The sequence below is a fragment of the Odocoileus virginianus genome, chromosome 6 (genome assembly GCF_023699985.2).
Source record: "Odocoileus virginianus isolate 20LAN1187 ecotype Illinois chromosome 6, Ovbor_1.2, whole genome shotgun sequence".
NCBI classification, from domain to species: Eukaryota; Metazoa; Chordata; class Mammalia; order Artiodactyla; family Cervidae; genus Odocoileus; species Odocoileus virginianus.
Window position 1 is genome coordinate 39,711,315 of NC_069679.1, and position 25,651 is coordinate 39,736,965.

Below are 25,651 nucleotides of genomic sequence, written 5' to 3' on the forward strand. Positions count from 1 at the left end.
TTTCTCATCTTCCCCACCTGAGACTCTGTATGGATTAGACATTAACTGTTTTCCCCACCGCACCCCTCAGCCCCTGGCAACTATGATGCTACTCTCTGTCCCTTCGACTTTGACTTCTCTAGGTGGCTCAGTGGTAGAGAATCCGCCTGCCAGCGCAAGAGATACAGGAGACACAGTTTCAATCCCTGGGTCAGGAAGATCCCCTGGAGAAGGAAATGGCAACCCACTCCAGTATTCTTGCTTGGAGAGTCCCCATGGACAGAGGAGCCTGGTGGGCTACAGTCCATGGGGTCACAAAGAGTCAGACATGACTGAGCATGTACACAGGTACCTCATACAAGTGGGATCATAGGATATTAGCCCTTTTGTGACTGGCTTATTGCAGTTAGCATAATGTCCATGTGGTAGCATGTGTCAGAACTGTCTCCCTTCTTATGGCTGAATAGTATTTTATTGTCTGCAAACACCAGGTTTTACTTATCTATTCAACTGTCAGTGGACACTTGGGCTGATACAATCTATATACAAACAAGTCTCAAATGCCAACCAGCCATCTGCGCACAGCCCTGCCTGTTCTGCTTCTCAATTCCCGACTAGAACTCTGGGCTCTGCACTCTCAGCCTCCCTATCTACCTTCACCCTTCCTCACCTGGAGTGTGTCCTTCCCAAGCTCTGATCCATGGGTAAGACCAACTAACTTAAGGATCTGCCCAGCCCTTCCCTACATTTAGGGATTGTCCCTATGCTGATTCTGGGTACTTAACATCTTCACCCTGGTTGTACTGTTCTTTCCTGTCTCAGGCTAGGATATCACTTTCTTTGGAGATTAATCACGGCCCATACAGTCCCCACAGATAATAGGACACTTTGGACCAAACAGGGACCCCCATATATTTCCTGTCTCACCACCAATATTAATCCCCCAGGCCCATTCTTCACCACTTGATACCCAATATTGCATAAATTACTTCAGCATTTTGAAAGTGATAAACCAGCTCCTTCTTTTAAATTATTATAACATCCACTCTACAGATAAGAAAAATGAGTCTCAGTGAGGTTAAGAGAACTGCCCAAGTTCACACAGCAGTAACAGAAAAACTCCACACAGTTACCACTGAGTTTCCAGGATGTCCTGAGTGGTATGTGATCTTTTTTTTTTTTTTTTCAGGCTGAAAGCCTACTGGGATGACCACAATTTACAGGGATCTGTCTTTCTTACTCTGCTCTGCACTCACCCAATACAACCCATCCCCAAATGTACAGAGCCACTACCTAGGACAGCTAAAGACAGGAGATGAAATGCCTGTGATACTATAGTATAGTCCTGTGGCATCAACTACCCCACCTTCACTGAAACAACCAGAGGAAGATATCTGACCAAGCAAAGGTAGTAAGACTGCCTCTCTTGTGGGCTCTGCTCTCCAAATCTGTGACCCCATGGACTGGGGCCCACCAGGCTACTCTGTCCATAGGAATTTCCTAGGTAAGAATATTGGAACAGGTTGCCATTTCCTACTCTACAGGATCTTCCCAACCCAGGAATCAAACCTGCATCTCTTCCATCTCCTGCATTGGCAGGTGAATTCTTTATCACTGCGCCACCTGGGAAGCCCTTGGAATTGGAGCATTAAAATGTAAAAGGACTCAGATGGCAGAACTGTAAGGTTACGCAGAGATGGGGTTGGAGTTAGTGGTCTGGCAAGTCCAAGTTATGTGGGAAGCAAGGCTGTATCTTGATAGAGGTAGGGGAGTGCACTGGTTAGGTATCCAGACTGGAAGTAAGCTGCCTGGATTGGATCATGGCTCCCACTTACCAGCTGCAGGATTTGGGAGAGGTAGCTTCGCCTTTACATGACTCAGTTTTCTCATCTGTAAAATGGGGAAACAAACAGTATTCAATTCCATGCACTGTTGTTATAATGAAATGAACGAATACCCACCAAGGTCGCAACGTGGGCACACCACACACGCTGGGAACTGCCCGCTGCCGTTAGTCCAGAGCTGAGATGGCACCCAGAGCTCTGGAGACCCAAGGATGGAGCAGCTTCCTGCGACTTTCCAGGTCCCAGCAGGGCTGCCAGGACTCAGAGCACTTTATTTCAACCATCAAAATGTTTCCCCAGAAAGCAAGAGATTTCCTACCGTATTTTACCTAATTTACCTCCCACGAAAGGGCTTTTAAGAATCATACACCACATTGATTTGGAAGTTTTATTCTTTTTATTGCAAATTTCTGGTAAAGGAAAGTACAGGGAAGCTGATTCTCATTTAAACTTTGGTGAAGAGAGGACATGGAGCTTGGGGACTCAACACGTGAGTCACCTGGGGGCCTCTGACACATGAGGCTGCCTGCATCCCCTTCCAGAGGTTCTGACTTAGTTGGTCTGGGGGAGCAGCCCAGGCACTGGTCACTTTTGGAAGTGCCCAGGTGATTTCAATCAGCCAGAGGGGAGAATCCCTGCCGAACTCCCGACGTGGGGAACAGAAGCATCACCCAGTCACGTCACCCTTTGACCTTAGTCCTGCCAGTTCCCCTCCTCCCAGAAGTGACATGTGCTGATTCCTCCTCCTCAGGGCCCCCAGAGGAGAGAGATGCTTGAGGAGCCGTGGCTGTCTGTGCTGTGGTCTGTGCTTAAATCAGGAGAACTATATAAACACGGCTACTCGATCACAAAGAGAAACTCACTTTCTGATTGCAAAAGAGCATTAACCTTTTTGTTTTTTCATTATTAAGTGGAAGCAGTCTTCCTGAATAGAGATGGGGAGATTTGTGGCAAAATAAGGACATATATGTTGGATGACATATTCTTTGTATGACTTCTCAGGTACAAATTAAAAACAAAATTTTTGTCAAGCCATTGAGGGTAAACTATTATGTACTTTAGCAGCATAATTTATATGGGTAAACAGTAATAGCCAGTTACAGATTTCATTTACAATTTATTCTAAAATAGAAAATGCTTTAATTTTCCTGAGTCCTTGGCAGACAAAAAAAAGTTTTTAAAATTTTCAAAGTATTCCCGTTTCCTTTTTCTTGGGCACCCTCACAGTTTGGAACGGCATGTGTCTCACTGTTAGTTTTTACATATATAGGTGAACAGATACCACTGGTGCCAATTTCCAATGACTAATCAAATATGGCGATTGAAAATAAAACACCCATCATCTACGAAATTGCTCAAAATGAACATTTCTTGACATCGTTATAAATGCAGTATCAATTTGATTTTCTGGACATACAAAAGTATGAATTTCTATTCCATTAATGATACTGAATGATTAACATCTTAACAGTGATAAAAGTTTTAAAACATTTAAAAAATACATAGGATCCCGTTTTTACATCATAATTCTGATGTACTATTGTGCCTTCTATTTTGTCTGCAAAACTTCTATAGGGTACAGTGCACTGATGTGATAAAACCAAGGCACAAGAATACAGTTACAATAAATGTATATAAACCTTTAGCACTCTGTGCCAATTTTGGAAAAATTTAGAGAGGAGATCAAAAAGCTTGAAAAATTTTCACATCCCATGTGATTAATGAACAATCAATTACATAATAAACAAGCTATTACCACCATTCCATTATTGAATATATGGCTATCACTATATAGGCTGTGGATAATTGAAAAAAGCTTTCAGTATTAAAACCTGGTATAACTAGGTGGTTGATACAGATAATTGTGCCTTGCATTATCTAGATAACTGTCTTAAGTTTCCATTTTAATTTGTAATCTACATGGCAGTTGTCAATTTTTAAACTATTTTCACTGCATAAGTGGTAGATTCTTTTCCCAAATATTAAATCCCCTCCCTCTACAAAAGACAAAAGATTTACAAGAAGGGAACCAATATAAGAAATGCACAGACAACAATAATAAAATCCAAATATGGACTCAAAGGTTGAATTCTAATCCATCAAAACATTCTCTTAATTTAGAGTGAGGAGCAACACATTCCCAAGATGATTCATTAGTTTCTTAATTTAAAAAAATCACCATGACATTTTCAAGAGTAAAGTCTTGGCTAGAGAGCATCACGAATCAAAGGGAAACTGTTAAGTCTTTTCATTCATAAAATGAAGGGGATAAAAGCCTTTTAAAATCCAGGGAGGGGAGGCTATTTGCTTGAATTTAGGTAAGTGGAATAAAGTGGTAAAAACTGTATGTAATACTTTTAAAGAAGAGTGTTTTCAAGACTCAAGGTAAACATTTAGACCCATGAAAACACATTTCTTGGCACATGCACGCCATAAACGGAACAATCCTGAATGTAGTGACAGCCTGGCTACAGAGGTGTCCAGCTTCTGGCCCCACTGGCAAAACCGCCTTTGAAGTCCATGTCCCGAGTCCCTTCACATGGGAGCTTCTGGCTTCTGCATCTGTTGGATTTGCTTCTGTAGCTGGTCCTTGTCCAGCTTCATCTTGGCTTCGAGGACTTGCCTGAGGGATCCTATGCTTTCATAGATGGCGGTAAACCCTTTAAGAAAGGGTAAATTTCACAAGAGTTAATATTAAAAAAAAAACAAATAACGCTGTATCAAATCCTATAGCAGATAGCACTGCTTGATTTGGGCAAAAATTATCAATAGATTCTCAAAGTACTGGAATAAAAGGTTAACAGGAAACAGAATAGTTACATAGTTTCAAAGTGTCTCCCTACAGATACAAAGGGAAACATGAAATATTACCATAGAGAAATTTGACAGACACCACTTTAACCAAGGGTCAAAGCTATCTTCACCAACAGTGGGAGGATCCAACATTATGTGCCCCCGATGAGAAAACCCCAGGAAGAAGCCTGGGCTCTGCACGCTAAGACAGATCACTTCAGCACTGTCTGCACATAAGTGCTCTCTGACCCAAGAAGCTAAATTCTGTGACTCCATTAGTAGGATGCTCATGTTTTCTTTCTTCACACTGATTTTGGAGGAGGGATTTCAGTACTACCTCATGACATCATTACTGGAAGTAGAGTCCTTCAGTTTCAATCTGCTAAAAGATCAAGTCCTGAGCCTCTGGAGTGGGACCACTGACTCTAAGACCCTAGACTTTCAGAGAACTCCTAACCCTAGGGAGTATCAAATAGTGAGAACTCCTACAAAGGAAACCACTTGAACACAAGACCTGACATCACCCAACCACCAGTAGCACCCTGTGCAGGACGCCTCATCCAAACAACAGACAAGACAAAAATACAAACCCAATCATCAGCAGACAAGATTACCACCTCACTCAGCCCTGCCCATCAGAGAGGGAAAAAAAAACTCAGCACAAATCTCACCCTATGTGAAGCTTACACAAAACACTGGACCAAACTTAGGAGGGGAGAAACCAAAAGGAAGAAAGAATTCAACCTTGAAACCTAGGAAAAAGAGACCTCAAACAATAAGTTTTTTTAAAAAATAATGAAAAGCAGAGAAATACTGCACAATTGAAGGAACAAACACGAAACACAGAAGTCCAAATAAATGAAGAGGAAATAAGCAAACTCCCTGAAAAAGAATTCAGAATAACGATAATAAAGGTGATCAGAAACCTTGAAAACGGAAAGGAGAAAATGCAAGAATCAGCTAACAAAGACCTAGAAGAATTAAAGAACAAGCATACAGAGACAAACAACACAATTACTGAAATTAAAAATTCTCTAGAAGGAATCAGTAGCAGAATATCTGAAGCAGAAAGATGGATCAATGAGCTGGAAGATAAAATGGTAGAAATAACTGCTGAAGAGCAGAATAAAGTAAAAAGAATGAAAAGAGCTAAGGATAGTCTCAGAGACCTCTGGTAAGATATTAAAGGCACCAACATTCAAATTATAGGGGTCCCAGAAGAAGAGAATAAGAAATTGTATAAGAACATTTTTGAAGAGATTATAGTTGAAACTTTTCCCAACATGGAAAAGGAAAGAATCAATCAAGTCCAAAAAGCGAAAGAGTCCCATACAGGATAAACCCAAGGAGAAACACACCAAAACACATACTAGTCAAACTAACAAAGGTTAAACACAAAGAAAGAATATTAAAAGCATCAAGGGAAAAGCAACAAGTAACATACAAGGGAAACCCCATACACTTAACAGCTGATCTTTCAGCAGAAACCCTGCAGGCCAGAAGGGAGTGGCAGGATATAATTTAAGTACTGAAAGAAAAAACCCTGGGAAGGACACATCACTTCTGCAGCATGTCTGTCCAAAACACACAACCTGAATCGAATTAAAAAGAAGCAAAAAGACCCAAACGGTGGGACGTTTCACGAAATACTGGCCTGTGTTCTTTAATGATGACAACCTTACTGTGAAACTGATCCAGATTAAAAGAGACTAAATAAGAAACATGGTAACTAAATATGATGCAAGTGATTCTGGACGAGAACCTGGACTGGGGATGGCTTGCTGTAAAGGAAACATGGTGAAATGTGAAAACTGAATATTGAAAAATGTTTCATAAATAGTACTTTGTACTACACTTGTTTAGGGCTTCCCCTAGTGGCTCAGTGGTAAAGAATCTGCCTGGCAATGCAGGAGATGAAAGTTCCATCCCAGTGTTGGGAAGATCCACTGAAGACGGAAATGGAAACCCACTCCCGTATTCTTGCCTGAGAAATCCCATGGACAGAGAAAACTGGCAGACTACAGTCCATGGAGTCACAAAAGAGTTGGATACAACTTAGTGACTGAACAACATAGCTGTTTAAGAGAATGTCCTTGGCTGATTCATGTCGATGTATGGCAAAAACCACCACAATATTGTAAAGTAATTATCCCCCAATTAAAACAAATAAATAAACTTTTTAAAAAAGAGAATGTCCTTGTTCTGAGGGTATATACTTTGAAATAGTAAAGGGGTAAAAAGGTATTCTGGCTCCTGCAACTTACTCACGAATGATTCAGGGAAAACTATATTCATTCACATTCACACATACATATACATTAAGCAAATTTCAAAATGCTAACAATTGCTGAATCTAATTGAAAGATGTATAGTTTTTGGACTAGTCAGCAACCCACTCCAGTATTCTTGCGTGGAAAATCCCATGGACTGAGGAGCCTGGTAGGCTACAGTCCATGGGGTCGCAAAGAGTCGGACATGACTGAGCTACTTCACTTTACTACGGTTTTTATAAATTTGAAATTACTTCAAAATAAAAAGAAAAATAGAAAAAAAATTCTCAATAAAATTTATATTATTCTGTATTTCTATTGGCTTTTAACATCTTATTTACCAGAGAGGTATTAATATGTCTTTTGTTACCCAAATATTACAGACTGAAGACATATCAATATTCACTTACATTACAAATCACCAGACACAAGTGTTAGTTTCTGCCAAACACTCCCAGTCAATAATATGTTAAAATAAATGTCAAAATTATCTTGTCTTCCTTAGCAAATTTAGAATTTTCTCTCAGAAAATTTTCTTTATGCAACAATTAAAGAAAAAGAAGTATAAAAATTACTTATTGAATATTCCCTAGCAGACCTGTAGTTAGGATTGGACACTTTCACTGCAGAGGGCCCCAGATTAATCCCTGGTCGGAGAATTAAGGTACCCCAAGTCATGTGGCACAGCCAAAATAATATATATATCCTATATGTATAGAAAGATAATATACATAAAAAAGATTTCTAGATAATAGAAGGGCTTTTTAAAATACATTTTGTGTTTTAAGATTTTCCACTAAGAAATCTGTTCTCATAACAAGAAAATGTTTTTAATTTTTAAAAGGCTCATATGTATTTCTTATCACCATCTCATTAACCACCAATGAAATAGTCAAATATCATATTCTACTAGCCCAAAATACCAAGAAAGAAAATTCACTTTTATCTCCACAAAGTTCTAAAATTGGTAAATTTAATGGCAGCTTCTCCTTAAATAAAATAATTAACTTGCAATGGTTAAATAAGTATTAGCCATTTAGTTGTGCCCAACTCCTTGAGACCCCGTCGTGGTTACAACAAAATTATTCTTGGGATGGGGCTACTTTTCTTCTTACGGGGCCAAAATAGAACAACTCCATAAAGAAAATTCACAGAACCAGAGGAACAGGAAGGAATCAGGAGATAATGTAGCTCCCCTTCCCACACTACCCGACTGTCTTCTCTTCCCTGACCATGGTCAAATGGCCTTCACTTAAATACTTTCAGTAAAGAACTCCCAGGCTCACAAAGCACCCGTGTCTTTCTAAGACTTCTAACAGTAGATACTTCTGCTTCATAATATGTCTTCAGGTAACTTCCGATTATTGGTCCCAGTTCTGTATTCTAGAGTTCAGAGTATAAATCTAATCCCTCTTGGGACTTCCCTGATGGTGCAGTGGTAAGACTCAGAACTCCCAATGCAGGTGGCCTGGGTTCAATTCCTTGTCAGGGAACCATATGCCACAACTAAAAGATACTGCAAGCTGCCACCAAGACTTAGAGCAGCCAAATAAATAAATATTTAAAATGTAAATCTAATCCCTCCTTTATCTGGCAGCACTTTAGAACTTGAAATCAGCTCTGACACTGTCTTCCAAACAAGTGTGAAGACTGAGCCCTGTGGGCTTCTGAGCAGAGGAACACCATTCACTGCCATGGTGGGATACTGCCAGCAGGATAAAATAAGCCTTCGAAGGCCTCTCAAAGATATATGCTTATTTCTGAGGCATACTGACCTTGGTTATGATCAGAAAAGAATCTGCAGATGGTACTAAAGCTATGTATGCAAGCTAAGCAATTTTAGGTTTGTTCGCCTATCTCTCGAGGTCTATCTGTCTTCATGTCCTTGAAGTTGAAGCAACATTAGTTCTACTTGGAAAATTACCTAAGGACATTCCATTATCCAGGTCTGTAGGTAGTTATAGGGGGAATACTAATTAGTTGACTTTTAGATCATACAGAAAATGAAGCACGAGAGCTGTTTTCTTATTGACCTACCCGCATCAACTTCGGCTTTCATTTCCTTCAGGTCTTCGGTCATCTGTAACTCAAGCTTGCTGATCCGTCCATGCACCTTCTCCTCCTCTTGTTTTGTCCTCTGTACCTCCATATTTTTCTTCTGACTCTCTTCTATTTTGTCCAGTCTGGCTGACATCTGGCTGAGCTTTTTCTCCATGTCCCTTTCACTGGCTCCCTGAGATCCATGATAAGAATGGCACGTGATTACTCCAAAGAGTCTGTATTGCATTCACATCAGTCATAATATCATTTAAGAGCAATCTGCAGAGAACAGAATCAAAAAGTTTGCTTGATGCTCACCCCAATATCCACTTTCCCCTTTTTCCATAACAGATCTCCAGTTTTCTGCTGGGTATAAGGTCACTCAGAATAAAGATTACCTTTTCTATTGTCTCTTGAGTTTGGTGTAGCCATATGATTAAGTTATGGGTAATGAGATATAAGTATAAACATATGTGAAAACTTCTAGGAAAAGTTAAAAAAACAAAAATAGTTGAGACATTAAAAAAAAAACCTCTTTCTTTCTTCTGTTCCTGGAATTTAGATGTAATGGCTGGAGCTCTAGCAGCCATCTTGAACTATGTATGCAAGGGTCACTCTCTAGGACTGGTAGAGACTTAAGCCAGAAAGATCATGGGTCACTGAGGATTGATGAGCTACCATAACAGCCCTGCAATCCCTGTACCCAGACTTCTTTTATGTGAAAGATAAATAAGCTTCTATCATATTAAAGTCATCATTATCCTGGAGTTTGTTAGTTATTAAGCCAACTCAGAAGTAAAAATAGTGAACCAAAGACACAGAAGACTACAAATCAATCAGTAGATCTGATAAAAATATGGAGACATGTAAAGAAATAGTTGAAATAGAACATTTTCTTTCCTTTTCTCTCCATCATGCTTGGTTCTTATGAGAATCTGGGTCTGCAGGCAAGCTTTAGAGGCCAGGACTACAAATACCAAGCTGTAAGTGGGCTTACATATCTCGTGATATGCCCAGTGCACAGTCTGCAATTCAACAGCTCGGCATCAAGAAACAGCAGAGCCAGAGATACAATCTACACCAGTCACTTATGCTCCATCCAAGTCCAAGGGAGAGGAAGCAGTGCAAGAAAAGAGAAGGAGAGGGAGGTCAGGCTAGAGAACCAAATCAAAAAACATTTGCTTTCCAAGTACTGATATGAATACTATATATGCAAGGCTTTCTTGGTATGGTTTTTGAGTACTTCTGCAAACCTCAAGCCTACAGGAGAGTGGGGTGAAATGAGAAGGAACACAGAAAAGAAAACTGGATTCTGTTTAGATGTTGCCCTGTGACACCTCATGCTGGGTTTACTGTGTGATAGAGGGGCCTGGAGGGAGAAATCTAGTCAAAATGGCTTTTACCAGACCATGAAATTAAAACTAAGATGAAGTATGTAATTGCTATTTTTATTTAGAAATGCAGCTGGACAACTTGGTTCTTTAAGATCTTGATTTGGATTTGTCTTAGTTGAAAGTACTGAAATTTTCTATTATTTTTCTTTGTTAACCAAGACAAGTCAAAGTGCTCTGTCTCTTTATAACAAAGAATCAGTATGAACCATGGAAAGAGATTATAAGGCAAGAAACAACCATTAACAGCTTAATGTAATGCTAAATAAATCAAAGATAAGTTACAGGGTATTATTCAAACATTGCAGGTCTCACCGAATAACTTAACTATGTTATGGTTGAACATCAACACATACACTGTTTTCCTTAACAACCAAGGAAAGCTGGTCGATTTTCTGCAAAAGTTCTTTTTCTATCCGTTCTTGTTCCTGTTGCAACCAATTCCGTGCAGATAAAATCTGGTTACTGAGTTCCTCGACTGTACCTTTAAATCTAAAATAAGAAAAATTAGCTGTTAGATATAAAACAACTTTAAAATGACATCAAACAACCTCAGTCTCTATCAAATCTCTTGGAAATATGTAAGCATTAAATTCAGTTCACTCAGAATTACATGTTTACCCTTTTCATAGAATTGCACTTGGCACTAAATTGAGAAGGAAGGAGAAGAGGAGGATATAACAGAAAAGCACCTGATAATTACCCCCACCTATATAGACCTGGTAGCGTGAGTACCAAGGTATCACATACGGAGCCACTCCAAATGCTGACGTTTGCAGTTTAAAAGGTCCAGGCTACTCCCGGCTCAAAGGACACAGTGGCCTGGCTCTCTTCTAGGCTCCTCCTTCTTCTCCATCTTTTCTCCCAGGACTGGAGCCTGGATCCCTTTCTCTCTTATGTTCTGCAAACTGCTCTTGTCCCATACAGATATTTCTTAGTTTAAATCAAACAGAAAATTTTTTAAAAACTCAAATTTCCATTCCTATAGTCCTCTCCCTTTCCAAATACCTTAAAATAACATCCCACACTTGCTGCCTCCCCATTTGAATTATTTTTATTATAAAAACAATAAAAGTACACAAGAATATATGTGACTTAACAATAAAAATAATAAAATGTACCCCCCTCCATGGTTCAGTTCAGTTCAGTTCAGTCGCTCAGTCGTGTCCAACTCTTTGCGACCCCATGAATCTCAGCACGCCAGGCCTCCCTGTCCATCACAAACTCCCAGAATTTACTCAAACTCATGCCCATCAAGTCAGTGATGCCATCCAGCCATCTCATCCTCTGTCGTCCCCTTCTCCTCCTGCCCCCAATCCCTCCCAGCATCAGGGTCTTTTCCAATGAGTCAACTCTTCGCATCAGGTGGCCAAAGTACTGAAGTTTCAGCTTCAGCATCAGTCCTTCCAATGAACACCCAGGACTGATCTCCTTTAGGATGGACTGGTTGGATCTCCTTGAAGTCCAAGGGACTCTCAAGAGTCTTCTCCAACACCACAGTTCAAAAGCATCAATTTTTTGGCACTCAGCTTTCTTCACAGCCCAACTCTCCCATCCATACATGATCACTGGAAAAACCATAGCCTTGACCAGACGGACCTTTGTTGGCAAAGTAATGTCTCTGCTTTTTAATATGCTATCTAGGTTGGTGATAACTTTCCTTCCAAGGAGTAAGCATCTTTTAATTTCATGGCTGCAGTCACCATCTGCAGTGATTATGGTATTAGTCCCCAATTCTCTGCAATATCTGTTCTCCTCTTCTTCCCTACTAAGAAACCCTCAAATGTGATCTGAGTCTTCAACTACCTAGTTAAGACTACACTTAGCCTTCCTGGCAGCTGTGTGTGGCCATATGACTAAGTCAGGCAATGGAACATGCATTGAAGTGATAAGTACACTTCCTGGTCATATCATCAAAAACAAAGCTTCTCAGTCTTACATGGGCAGGAAGTCAAGCCAGCAGCCCTGCTCAACTGTGGAGACCCACCTGACCTGGGGGCCTGACCACAGAGCACAGCAGCTTTTATGAGTTCATTTATTCTAACAGTTCTTTGAGGGAGTCTTTAGAGTTTTCTCTATAATATCTGCAAGCAGGTATAACTTCGCTTCTTTTTTTGTTTTGAATGTCTTTCATTTCTTTTTCTTGCTTAGTTGCTCTGGCCAGGACTTCCAGCACTATGTTGAACAGAAGTGCTGACAATGGGTATCCTTGTCTTCTGATATTAGAGGAATAACTTTCAGAATATCATCACTGAGTATTATATTAGTTGTGGGCTTGTCATATGTGCCTTTATTATGTTGAGATACATTCTTTCTAAATTGCTTAGTCTTTATTATGGTGTTGAATTTTGTCAAATGCTTCTTCTGCATCTAAGATGATATCGTTTTTATCCTTCATTCTGTTAATGTGATGTATCACACTGATTGACTTGTATACACTGAAACATCCTTGCATCTCAGGAATAAATTCCACTTGATCAAGGTGTATGATTCTTTTAAAATGCTGTTGAATTGGTTTGTTAGCATTTGCATCTATGTTCATCAGAGATATTGGTCAGTAATTTTCTTTTCTTGTAGTGTCTATCTGGTTTTGTTATCAGAATAATGCTCCTCATAAAATGACTTTGGAAGTGTTTTCTTCAACTTTTTGGAAGAGTTTGAGAATGATTGGTATTAATTTTTCTTCAAACGTTTGACAGAATTCATTCATGAAGCTATCCAGTCCTTGACTTTTTCTTTGTTGAGAGGTTTTAGATTGTTGATTTAATCTCCTTACTCATCATTGGTCTGTTCAGATTTTCTATTTCTTCATGATTCAGTCTTAGAAGGTTGTTTCAGAAGTTTATTCGTTTCTTCTAAGTTATCCAATTTGTTGACATACAATTGTTCATAGCAGTCTCATGATCCTCTGTATTTCTGTGTTGTCTGTTGTAGTAGTTCCTGTTTCATTCATAATTTTATTTATTTGAACCCTCTTTTTGTTTTGGTTAGTCTAGAGAAAGTTTTGTCTGTTTGGCTTGATAGTTACTTTTTTTTATTTTCCCCCAATTTTTTTCTGTTGTTTACTATTCTCTCATTTATTTCTGATCTATCTTAATCATTTCCTTCTTCCAGCTATCTTGGGCTTAATTTGTTCTTCTTTTTCTAAAATTCCTTGAGGTATAAAGTCAGGTTGTTTATTCAAGGTCTTTCTTTTTTCTCAATGTAAGGATTTAACACTGCAGATTTCCTCCCGGAACTGCCTCTGTGGCCTCCCATAAGTTTTGGTGGACTTCCCTGGTAGCTCAGATGCCTGCAACGCAGGAGACCTGGATTCAATCCTGGGGTTGGGAAGATCCCCTAGAGGAGGAAATGGCAACCCACTCCAGTATTCTTGCCTGGAGAATCCCACAGACAGAGAAGACTGGTGGGCTACAGTCTATATATGCTGTGTTTCCATTTTCATTTGTTCCAAGATTTTAAAAAATCTCCCTTTTGATCTTCTTTGACCCACTAGTTTTTCAGGAATGTGTTATTAATTCCACATATTTGTGAATTTTTCAAATTTACTCCTGTCATTAATTTTTAGTTTCATACCACTTTAGTTTGAAAAGCTACTTGACATGATTTCAATCTAATTTCTTACGACTTGTTTTGTTGCCTAATATATGATCTATCCTGGGAATGTTCTATGTGTACTTCAGAAGAGTATGTATTCCGCTGCTGTTGGATGAGATGTTCTATATCTGTCTGTTAGGTCTCTAGTTGGGCAGGGCTATTGCCCATGCTCTGAAGTACAGGTGGAAGGAGACTGTTGGCTGGGCTCAATGGTCAAGTGATTCTACTGGCTGGACTCCGAGGGTAGGCAGGGCTGCTGGCTGGGTTGCACAGTCAAATGGAGCCACTAACTGGACTCTGCCATTCCCTCTGGTCAGGTGGGGTCACTGTGTTCCCTGGTAGGGTGGTTGGACCCCCATGATAGGGCTTCAGGCTCCACAGTTGGGCAGCCTGCTAGCTGTGCACCACTGGTAAGGAAGGTCACTGGCCAGAATCCCTGGTCAGGCAGGGCCACCAGCTGTCCTGTGAAGTCAAGTGAATCTGCAGGCTGTGCTTGTGGTCGAGTGGGATTGCTAACTGGGCTCTCTAGTCAGGTAGGGTCACAGGGTATGTTCTGCTTTTAGGAAGTGTTGTTTGTTGAGTTCCTTGCTAGGGCAAGGCCAAAGGCTCTGCTAAGCAATCAAGTGGGGTAATAGGCTAGGTTCCACTTCTAGGTAGAGTTATAGGCTGGACTCCAAGGCACCTGGGTCACTGTTAGGCTCCCTGGTCAGGGAAGTTACATTTTATTTTCAATGACTATATTTTCTAGAAGCCCAATTTGGTTGTTTGTCAATTCTGACTTTTTATTTTTTTGGCCACACCATGTGGCTTGTGGGATTTTAGTTCTGCAACTAGAGATTGAACCCAGGCCCTCAGCAACAAGAGCGCAGAGCCCTAAACACTGGGCTACCAAGAAATCCCCCTGACTGCTCATTTTTGGTAAGCTCTTATTCCTTAGCCATATTTTCAAAAAGTGTGTGTGTGAATACTCACACATACACTACATACATATATACACACACATCCATTTTATCCTATAATTCCTATATATGCAGTATTTAGGAGTCTGATTCTGCTTATTGTTGCTTCTTCTCACTCTATTACTTATGTGATTTTTTTTCCCCTTGTGTTGGTCTATAATTTCTGATTTACATTTATGTTTTTTAGAACTTAATCTGCCTGTGGGGAGCCTTGAAGACTGCATATTTGTATTTGCTTCTGCCAGGCATCTTAGGCTACTACCAAATAGAGATCATTCTAAGATAAAATATCTATTCTGGTTTCTTCAAGGTGGTTGGGTAATGTGAATTCTAAGTCTAAATCCACATAAAGGTTGTACTGTGGTTCAGAATTTTTTAGAAATATCTCTTACACTTCTACTCAGAATCAAGACTGACAGGTAAGTTTCTTTATGAATTCTCTGCAGAATGTCTTTTTTCCCCTAGTTCATCCAACTAGGGTTCTATCTTTGGGTCTCTAACCTGTCTTTCTCCCCCACAAAGGCCCCAGGCTTAGTAACCTTTCCTCTGTGAACAGCCTTTGTGTCTAGACTTCTGGACTTTAAATTGTAAGAAGAAAAATTAAGATGTTCATGTCTGCTGACTAGTAATATCTGCTAAGGAGAAAGTTCACAGAAAAAAAAAAAAACTAATATGTTTATTTTCTTCCTGTACGAAGGAAGGAAGGAAGGGGACGGGAGATCTTTCTGCACTTGGGAAGCTTGTAGGATCTATGAGAAAGAGTGACATAACTCAGGAATGATATAAATACAGATAATTAGAGGAAAGGAAACATGGTTTCTGTAAGGGAATTCCTGTTAAATCATCAATGACCTTGAAGTAGTATTAAGCATGGAGATAATGAGATAAAAGAACCAGAAGAATGATTAATTTAAAATTTCCAGAGACTTCCCCTGACAGTGCAGTGGTTAAGACTCTGAGCTTCCACCGCAGAGGTAACAGGTTCGACCCCTGGTCAGGGAACTAAGGTACCATATGCTGCATGGTGTGGCCATAAAAATAATAATGATAATAAAAAATTGTCACAAATCTCTAACAAAGTCATCTTCTAAAAACTGTAATAGTCAAATACAAACACACACAAACAAACATATATGGTCACTAGGGGCTCTGCTTTGGCAGGAAATTTGCCAAGCTTATGAAGATTCATGACAGGGAAAAGTTTATGGTTCTATGATTGAGCAGAAGAGCAGCAGATGAGTTTCGCTGGGGGCAAATCCAGTTTAAAGTGTCACTGAAACACAATGCAAAGCATAACACCATACAGTGTCCTAACTAGACAGCTCAGCTTCCCCCAGCACAGACCTCTCTCATCTAAATGCCTACAGTGCCTCCAATCCACAACTCAGCTTCAGCCCTTGTGACCCATCTTCCAACTGCAATCAAGACTATTTTAAAAAATAATATAAATTTGACTATATCACCCTACCTGCTTAAAATCCTTCAATGGCTTCTTATTGCTCTAGGGAAACAAACAGGAAGTCCTGACTGTGTGAAGTCCTGTATGCTGGCCTGCCTCCTCTCTGGCCTCATTCCCCACCCTCAGGCTCTGTCCCAGCCCCCTCTACACTGCATATCCTGCAAGTCACACTTCTCCCACGACAGGCTCTTCTGTCTCCTGGGTCCTCACTGCACTGTTCACTTTGTTGTTCAGTCACTAAGTCAAACCCAACTCTTTGCGACCCTATGGACATAGCATGCCAGGCTCCTCTGTCCTCCACTGTCTCCCGTAGTTTGCTTAAACTCTGTCCATTGAATTGGTGATGCTATCTAACCATCTCCTCCTCTGCCACCCCCTTCTCCTTTTGGCTTCAATCCTTCCCAGCATCAGGGTCTTTTCCAGTGAGTTGGCTCTTCACTTCAGGTGGCCAACATACTGGAGCTTCAGCTTCAGCATCAGTTCTTACAATGAATATTCAGGATTGATTTCCTTTAGGATTGACAGGTTTGATCTTACAGTCCAAGGGCTAGTGAATGCCATTCATTCTTCAGCTCTCACTCAGAATACCACCTCCTCAGGAAGGCCCTACAACCAGGCCTCTGTCACTCACCCCAGCAGCACTACTGTATTCGTTTCCCCCAGCTGCTGTGACAAATCACCACACACTTGGTGGCTTAAAACAACACATTTATTCCCTTTTGGTTCTGAAGGCCAAAAGTCTAAATTCAGTCTCACTGGACTAAAGTTGGGGTGTGAGCAGAGGTGGTCCCTTCTGAAGGCTCTGAGAGGAGAATCATTCCCTTGCTTTTTTCAGCTTCTAGTGACTGCCTGTCTTCCATGGCTTGTGGCCCCCTCCCCCATCTTCAAAGCACAGCACACTACAATCTCCGCTTTCATTGTCACATGGCCTTCTCTCCTGATTCTGACCCTCCTGCCTCTCTCTTATAGGGACTCTAGAGTTACATCAATAATGATGATATAGATAACAGTGTATCATCTACTCATCTTAAGACCCTTAATCACATTTGCAAAGTTCCTATTTGCCATTTAATGTGCCAAAATTCAGCAGTGGCCACAGGACTGGAAAAGTTCAGTTTTCATTCCATTCCCAAAGAAGGGCAATGGCAAAGAATGTACAAACTACTACACAATTGCACTCATTTCACATACTAGCAAAATAATGCTCAAAATTCTCCAAGCTAGGCTTCATCAGTACGTGAACTGAGAACTTCCAGATGTTCAAGCTGGATTTAGAAAAGGCAGAGGAACCAGAGATCAAATTGCCAACATCTGCTGGATCATAGAAAAAGCAAGAGAATTCCAGAAAAACATCTATTTCTGCTTCATTGGTAATGCTAAAGTCTTTGACTGTGTGATTCACAACAAACTGTGGAAAATTCTGAAAGAGATGGGAATACGAGACCACCTAACCTGCCTCTTGAGAAATCTGTATGCAGGTTAGGAAGCAACAGCTAGAACTGGACATGGGACAAAAGACCAGTTCCAAATCAGGAAAGGAGTACATCAAGGCTGTATATTGTCACCCTGACTATTTAACTTATATGCAGAGTACATCATGAAAAATGCTGGACTGGATGAAGCACAAGCTGGAAACAAGATTGTGGGAGAAATATCAATAACCTCAGCTTATGCAGATGGCACCACCCTTATGGCAGAAAGTGAAGAAGAACTAAAGAGCCTCTTGATGAAAGTGAAAGAGGAGAGTGGAAAAGCTGGCTTAATACTCAACATTTAAAAAATAAAGATCATGGCACCTAATCCATCACTTCACAGCAAACAGATGGGAAACAAAGGAAACAGTGACAAACCTAATTTTCTTAGGCTCCAAAAACACCGCAGACGGTGACTGCAGCCATGAAATTAAAAGAAGCTTGCTCCTTGGAAGAAAAGCTACAACAAAACTAGACAGTGTATTAAAAAGCAGAGACATTACTTGCTGACAAAGGTCTGTATAGACAAAGCTATGATTTTTCCAGTAGTTATGTATGGATGTGAGAGCTGGACCATAAAGAAGCTGACGGCAAACAATTGATACTTTCAAACTGTGGTGTTGGAGAAGACTCTTCAGAGTCCCTACAACTGCAAGGAGGTCAAACCAGTCAATCCTAAAGGAAACCAATCCTGAATATTCACTGGAAGGACTGATGCTAAAACTGAAGTTTCAATACTTTGGCACCTGATGTGAAGAACTGACTCATTGGAAAAGACCCTGATGCAGGGAAAGATTGAAGGCAGGAGAAGGCGACGACAGAGGATGAGATGGTTGAATGACATCACCGATTCAATGGACATGAGTTTGAGCAAGCTCTGGGAGATGGTGAAGAACAGGGAAGCCTGGCGTGCTGCAGTCCATGGGGTCACAAAGAGTTGGAATGGTTGTGATGGAACAACAACAATGCCATAACATATTCACAGGAATTAGAACATGGTGATATTTGCAGGAACCATTAATCAGCCTGCCGCAACCATGTACCTTTCCTTTAAAGCATGTATCACCATTTAGTAATAACATAGCATGCACTCATTTAAGTGATTATTCCACTGCTGCTGCTACTGCTAAGTCACTTCAGTCGTGTCCAATTCTGTGCGACCCCATAGACGGCAGCCCACCAGGCTCCCCCATCCCTGGGATTCTCCAGGCAAGAACAATGGAGTGGGTTGCCATTTCCTTCTCCTGATTATTCCATTAACAATCATCAACTCCCTAGACTATCAGCTCCACAAGGGCAAGAACAAAGCCTGTTCTTCTTCAGATTCTCAGCACCCAGGCCATGTTCATCTAGGCCCAGAAATATTTATTGGATGAATAGATGGATTATTATCCAGTCACTAAAAACAATAATTAGGAAGGTAAAGTGGTAACAGGCTACAAGGAAATTTTCCCTGTGAACTTCCATTATGGTTTTCACTTTGTACAATAAATAAAAATCAAAAGGGAAAAAACTATAGTAAAAAGAACATCAACCAAAACAGATTTTTCTAGGTTGATTACTCACTTAGTATCCAAAAGCTGAAGTTGGTGGTTACTATCTCTGTGGGACATCTTCAGTTTCGTGCTTTGCTCTGATATTGACAAGTCCACTCTGTTTAAAAGCTGAGAGATCTGGAAAAGAAACTTCGCTTGTAAATACCACATCAAACCTTTTCAGAAGTAATTTCAGAAAACATTAATGACGTGTATTCTCATCCATGGCATTAAATTCAATCTAATGTGAAAATTTCATTTAGGAGTCCACCTAATCTCACCACTTCCATTTCTTTATACAAACCCATCAAAAATCAAGACCAGGGGAGTTCCCTGGTGGCCTAGTGGTTAAGATTCTGGGCTTTCACTGCTGTGGTCCAGGTTCAATCTTTGGTCAGGGAACTGAGATCCAAACAAGCTGCAGGGCACAGCCAAAAAAAAAAAAAAAAAAAAAGTCAAGACCAGAAGCACTGCCAAACTATTCATCATGCAGTGAGAACTCAACTACAGGTCTCTGTTGAGCAAGCCCAGCTCCTGCCTAGGACCAATACTTCCACCTGCTGGCACAAAATAGAAGTCATTTTCACTTTGGAATTTCTATCATTAGTGTGGCTACTAGTCATAGAGGATGGAATTCTTATCACTTACAAAACCCATTAGGTCTCAGATTTACCTCCAGATGCAGGCTAAGTTATCAGGAAACATAATTTTTCGGCTTCCCAGGTGGGGCTAGTGGTAAAGAACCCACCTGCCAATGTTGCTGGCATTGGCATGTAAGAGATGCAGGTTCAATGCCTGAGTCGGAAAGATCCCCTGGAGGAGGGCAGGGCAAACCACTCCAACATTCTTGCCTGCAGAATCCCCATGGACAGAGAAGCCTGGTGGGCTACAGTCCATGGGGTTGCAAAAAGTCAGACATGATTGAGTGACTAGCACTTTTTCTTTTTCTTTTCTTTCATTCTAATAAAAGGGGGTACCTAGTCAATTTATTGGATTAGACATATTTGTGTCCTAGCTGCCTCCAATAACGATCCAAAGCTGTTTCTGTAAAAAAATTAATTATTATAAAACTATGAAGTGGAATTCTCCAGGCAAGAATACTGGAGTGGTTTCTCTTCAAATGAAGAACAGCAAGTAAAACAGACATTGTAGAGAAAGTCCTAGAAGACAGGCCCCATTATGGCAAAGGAAAACTTCTAAGTAGCCAAAAAACAAACTCTGAAATGCCAAGAGTTTTGCTTTAAGAAATTAACCTGTGAATTGCAAGGTGGAATACTCTGAAATTTATTAACTAGCCAATCCTCTAGCTTTGTTCTAATCTTTCCCCATATACAAACTATGCGATGAGGCAGCCCATAAATCCTATGCATAAACTATTTCCTGAATCCAAAATTGGGATTAGTGGCCTGTAAAAGCCTGTAAAACAACACTTCTATCACTTACCTGTCTAAGACATGGTTTTGGAGATATAAGTTAGAATTTCTGGAACATATTGATTGAAGAATGAGGGAAAAGAATACTTAAAATTAGGAGTGTACTGACAAATCTTGGCATTTTGGTTGCATTCTTACAAAGGGCCACTCCAGTGAAATAGAAGGAGGAAGAAGATGATGGATGCTTATGCTGAGTGCCCTGACTAGTTTCTCCTGCAGGAAATCATTAAACCCATGTTATTCTTAGATAAGAACAAATACCCACTTTCAAAAAGCTACCTAAAAAAAAAGCTACCTGAAACAGGTCATACCTGTCCCTCTGCGTCTTTGATTTTTGTTTCCAAGATAAGTTTGGCAGCTTGCTGCTCTTTGTTCAAGTGCTGGAGGCCCTCATAGGTCGTTTTGTGCTCGGCAGAGAGTCTGGCTATGCTGGCGTCACATCTATCCAGATAAACAACAAAGGAAATTCTTATCAAAGTTTTAAAACATGTGTTGAAGCTTCCTTGCATACTATAAAGTGTATGACCCCACTCAGAGAAACTACACTATGAATCATCCCTTTTAACAGAGATTTGGATGAATTCAGAGAGCTGCTCACATTATGGTTTTTAAGTTAAACCACAGGGATGTTGCTCAATAAGACTAGAGATGTAACTACTAACACAACAAAGGCTTTATGATGCTCACTGGAACAAAACTGAATATGCAGTGAAAGCCCAGTAACAAAAAGCTTACAGAGTGAGCCAGATGTGGTCTGTCACTCTATAATGCCACCTCCACCTCTCAAGTTCGGGGTCTCTGGATTTTGGAGGCAACTTCTACCACATCTGAAAGTACTATTCCCATTTTACCAAACCACCTATAAGGCTGTGTGCTTTGAGTGTGCTCCAGAGCACGGGAAAGTTCTGCAGCTGGTCCCAGGTGCTCTGCCCTTGAGCCTTATGACTTGGCAGTTCTAAAGGTATGCAAGGTATCTGTGGTAGATAATCTAGACTATGAAGCCTCCGTCAAAGCCTAATAGGGGAGTCACAGAATGACCTCCTAGGAATTGAGAGCAAAGTCATGTCCTGTTCCGACACAATCACTCGTGCTTTGAGAAAGACCTGCCAAGCTTGCTACTGGGCTCCAGTAGACACGACACGCCTAAGGAGGGGTCACTGGGGGACCAGGCAATCTGGGCAGCCCATTACAAACACCAAGCCACAGACGTGGGCACGTGGGCAGGATGCCATCTTGGAGGGGAAGGGATATGTAGACGTCAAGCCTAATGGTCCTAAAGGCAGAAGTAAATTACATGAGCCTGGACTCCTGTGGCTTCTGTTCTTACTCCTGCCAGCTTTCCTTCAACTCACATGTATGGCCTCGGACCAAATGACCTTAAAATACATACATGTTAGTTACTCAAAAATGAAAGATAGATTAACATCCATCAAGAGAACTCTATTTTTTTTTTAAGTAGAGATAAAAAAAGAACAAGGGGTTCAGAGAAAAAAATTAGAAATCCTAAAAATAAGCTAAAATTTTCTTAGTAGACCTGACAAACTCTAGACTAAACATGATTGAAGATAAAATCAGTGAATTATAAGAAAGTAGCAAGGAGCCTGCTCAGAATGCACCAAAGCCAGACAGAGATGCAAAACATGAAAAAATAGTGAAGAAAGATAGAGGAAAAGCAAAGAGATGCTAACATAAGTCAAAGGGAGGTTGAAGAATTTCAAAAGAAAAAATGGAGAGAATGGCAAAGAAGCAATATTTCAGGTGTGAGTGCTGTAGATTTTCTAAGACTGAAGAAAGACATGAGTTTTAAAGTAGTCAATGAATACCAAGTGGCATAAGTAAAACTAAACAGACTATGGTGAAATTCATATAACCCAAGATAAAGATAAAATCTTAAAAGCTACCAAAGACAAAGTGATTTTTTTGACTGACTATAAGATTGATAGCACACAATAGACACCAGAAGACAATAAATATCAGAAGATATTGGAGAAACAGCTTCTAAGGATTGAGGGGAACAAATCTATCATCCAAGAATAAGTGCAAAATAAAGATGTTTCAGACACACAAAGATTAAGAAATGTATCGCCCACACACTCATATTGAAAAAGTCATTAAGTAATGTACTTCAGGAAGAAGAAAAGAACACCCAGAGAGAAGGAGTAGGATGCAAGAAACAACAAACTGAGAAAATTTCTGGAAAATTTAATTTTTTGTAGACTCTGAAAAAAGTAAGCTACCAGCTCAATTACTTCAAACTTGTTGAGATTTTACTTGGTAATGACTCACATTTTCTCTAAGTTGAACAGCCTGTTTAGCGTAATCATTTGACTAAAATGCTATAATCCTCTTTGGAAATAACAGAAAACGTATTAGGATAAAAAATTTTTAATATTGATGAAAATATTTTTAATATTTTGAAATACGATCTGAAAAACTGCATATATACATGTGTAAATTTCAATATTCATAATAAAATAGACACAAAGCAGCAATCATGTCACTATCCATCTATACTGGAAATATTTTTAACATTTACTGCCCAACATTGGAGTTTGTAGAATTAAGCTACATCACAGATTGCAGGTGGAATAGTGAATTTTACAAGCTTTCTTGAGGGCAACTTGGCAGTATATACTCCAAATCTTGAAACATGAATATATTTCAATGTACCTTGTAATCTAGGTATTAACCCCAAAGAAACAAAAGTGTGAGCAAAGAAAAATCAAACTAAATTCTGTATAAACTCCTTGTACAATTTCCTGCTATTCTAGGATAAAACCAAAATCCTTTAAAATGCCTAGAACGAGTCAGTCGCAAGCCACCTACCTCTCTGCATCATCTTATATATTCTGTCCCTTTTTCCCTCTGTACTCAGCCACACCATTACACTGCAGGCCTTTGAACTCACTTCACTCCTCCCCACTTTAAGGCCTTGACCCAGGCTGTTCTCTCTGTTCTCTCTGGATGAAGTCTTCTTCCTTGACCTTGTCACCTGACTAGGTACTATACATCCCTCAAGCTAAGCACAATAGTCACTTCCTTACGGAACCATTCCTGGAGATCAGGTATAGCAATTAAACACTTTCCGGATACCCCACATTTTTCTTTTGCTGAACTTCTTATAATTAAAATTTATTACTATTACTACCACTATTATTATCATTTTCTACTTGCTGTTGTTGTCCAGTCATTCAGTTGTGTCTGTCTTTTTGCAACCGCATGGACTGCACCATGCCAGGCTTCCCTGTCCTCCACCAACTCCCAGAGCTTGCTCAAACTCATGTCCATTGAGTCCGTGATGCCATCCAACCATCTTATCCTCTGTCATCCCCTTCTCCTCCTACCTTCAATCTTTTAAAACATCAGAGTCTTTTCTAACAAGTCGGCTCTTCGCATCAGGAGGCCAAAGTATTGGAGTTTCAGCTTAAGCATCAGTCCTGCCAATGAATATTCAGAACTGACTTCCTTTAGGATTGACTGGTTTGATCTCCTTGCAGTTCAATGGACTCTCAAGAGTCTTCTCCAACACCACAGTTCAAAAACATCAATTCTTCAGTGCTCAGATTTCTTTATGGTCCAACTCTCACATCCATACATGACTACTGGAAAAAACATAGCTTTGACAAGATAGACTTTCGTCAGCAAAGTAATGTCTCTGCTTTTTAATATGCTGTCTAGGTTGGTCACAGCTTTTCTCCCAAGAAGCAAGTGTCTTAATTTCATGGCTGCAGTCACCACTTGTGGTGATTTTGGAGCCCAAGAAAATCAAGTCTATCACTGTTTCCTTTGTTTCCCCATCTATTTGCCATGAAGTGATGGGATCAGATGCCATGATCTTTGTTTTTTAAATGTTAAGTTTTAAGCCAGCTTGTTCACTCTCCTCTTTCACCTTCATCAAGAGGCTTTTTAGTTCCTATTCGCTTTCTACCATGAGGGCAGTGTCATCTGCATATCTAAGGTTATTTATATTTCTCCCAGCAATCTTGATTCCAGCTTGTGCTTCATCCAGCCCAGCATTTCCCATGATGCACTCTGCATATAAGTTAAAGAAGCAGGGTGACAATATACAGCCTTGATGTATTCCTTCCCCAACTTGGAACCAGTCCATTGTTCCACGTCTGGTTCTAACTGTTGCTTCTTGACCTGTATACAGGTTTCACAGGAGGCAGGTAAGGTCGTCTGGTATTCCCATTTCCTAAAGAATTACTATATTATCATTTATCTCTAATTCCTGTTTCATGACATGCACTCATCATTGGCCCATGTATGGCTCACTTTCAGTTCAGTTCAGTTGCTCAGCCATGTCCAACTCCACAACCCCATGGACTGCAACATATCAGACCTCCCTGTCCATCAGCAACTCCCAGAGTTTACTCAAACTCATGTCCATTGAGTCGGTGATGCCATCCAACCATCTCATCCTCTGTCGTCCCCTTCTCATCCTGCCCTCAATGTTTCCCAGCATCAGGGTCTTTTCAAATGAGTCAGTTCTTTGCATGAGGTGGCCAAAGTATTGTAGTTTCAGCTTTAGCATCAGTCCTTCCAATGAATACTTAGGACTGATTTCCTTTAGGATGGACTGGTTAGATCTCCTTGCAGTCCAAGGGACTCTCAAGAGTCTTCTCCAACACCACAGTTCAAAAGCATTAGTTCTTCAGCACTCAGCTTTCTTTATAGTCCAACTCTCACATCCATACATGACTACTAGAAAAACCATAGCTTTGACTAGACAGACCTTTGTTGGCAAAGTAATGTCTCTGATTTTTAAGATGCTGTCTAGGTTGGTCATAACTTTTATTCCAAGGAGCAAGCATGTTTCAATTTCATGGCCACAATCACCATCTGCAGCTCACTTTATTCATGGCTCACTTTATTCAGT

The 25,651-nt window shown here is 40.2% G+C and overlaps 1 protein-coding gene across 6 annotated transcripts in view; it reads right to left on the reverse strand.

Moving 5' to 3' along the window:
- Nucleotides 1-2,201: 2,201 nt before the first annotated feature.
- FAM81A (family with sequence similarity 81 member A) overlaps nucleotides 2,202-25,651 on the reverse strand; it is an 82,560-nt gene continuing 59,110 nt past the window's right edge. For all 6 annotated transcript variants that reach the window (XM_070469213.1, XM_070469214.1, XM_070469217.1 and 3 more), the window contains 5 exons: nucleotides 21,084-21,213; nucleotides 19,371-19,477; nucleotides 10,674-10,809; nucleotides 8,924-9,119; nucleotides 2,202-4,483 (listed from right to left, as the gene is read on the reverse strand). In XM_070469213.1, coding sequence (XP_070325314.1) covers nucleotides 4,359-4,483; nucleotides 8,924-9,119; nucleotides 10,674-10,809; nucleotides 19,371-19,477; nucleotides 21,084-21,213 — 694 coding nt within the window. In that variant the 3' untranslated portion in view covers nucleotides 2,202-4,358. The remainder of the gene's footprint in view (nucleotides 4,484-8,923; nucleotides 9,120-10,673; nucleotides 10,810-19,370; nucleotides 19,478-21,083; nucleotides 21,214-25,651) is intronic.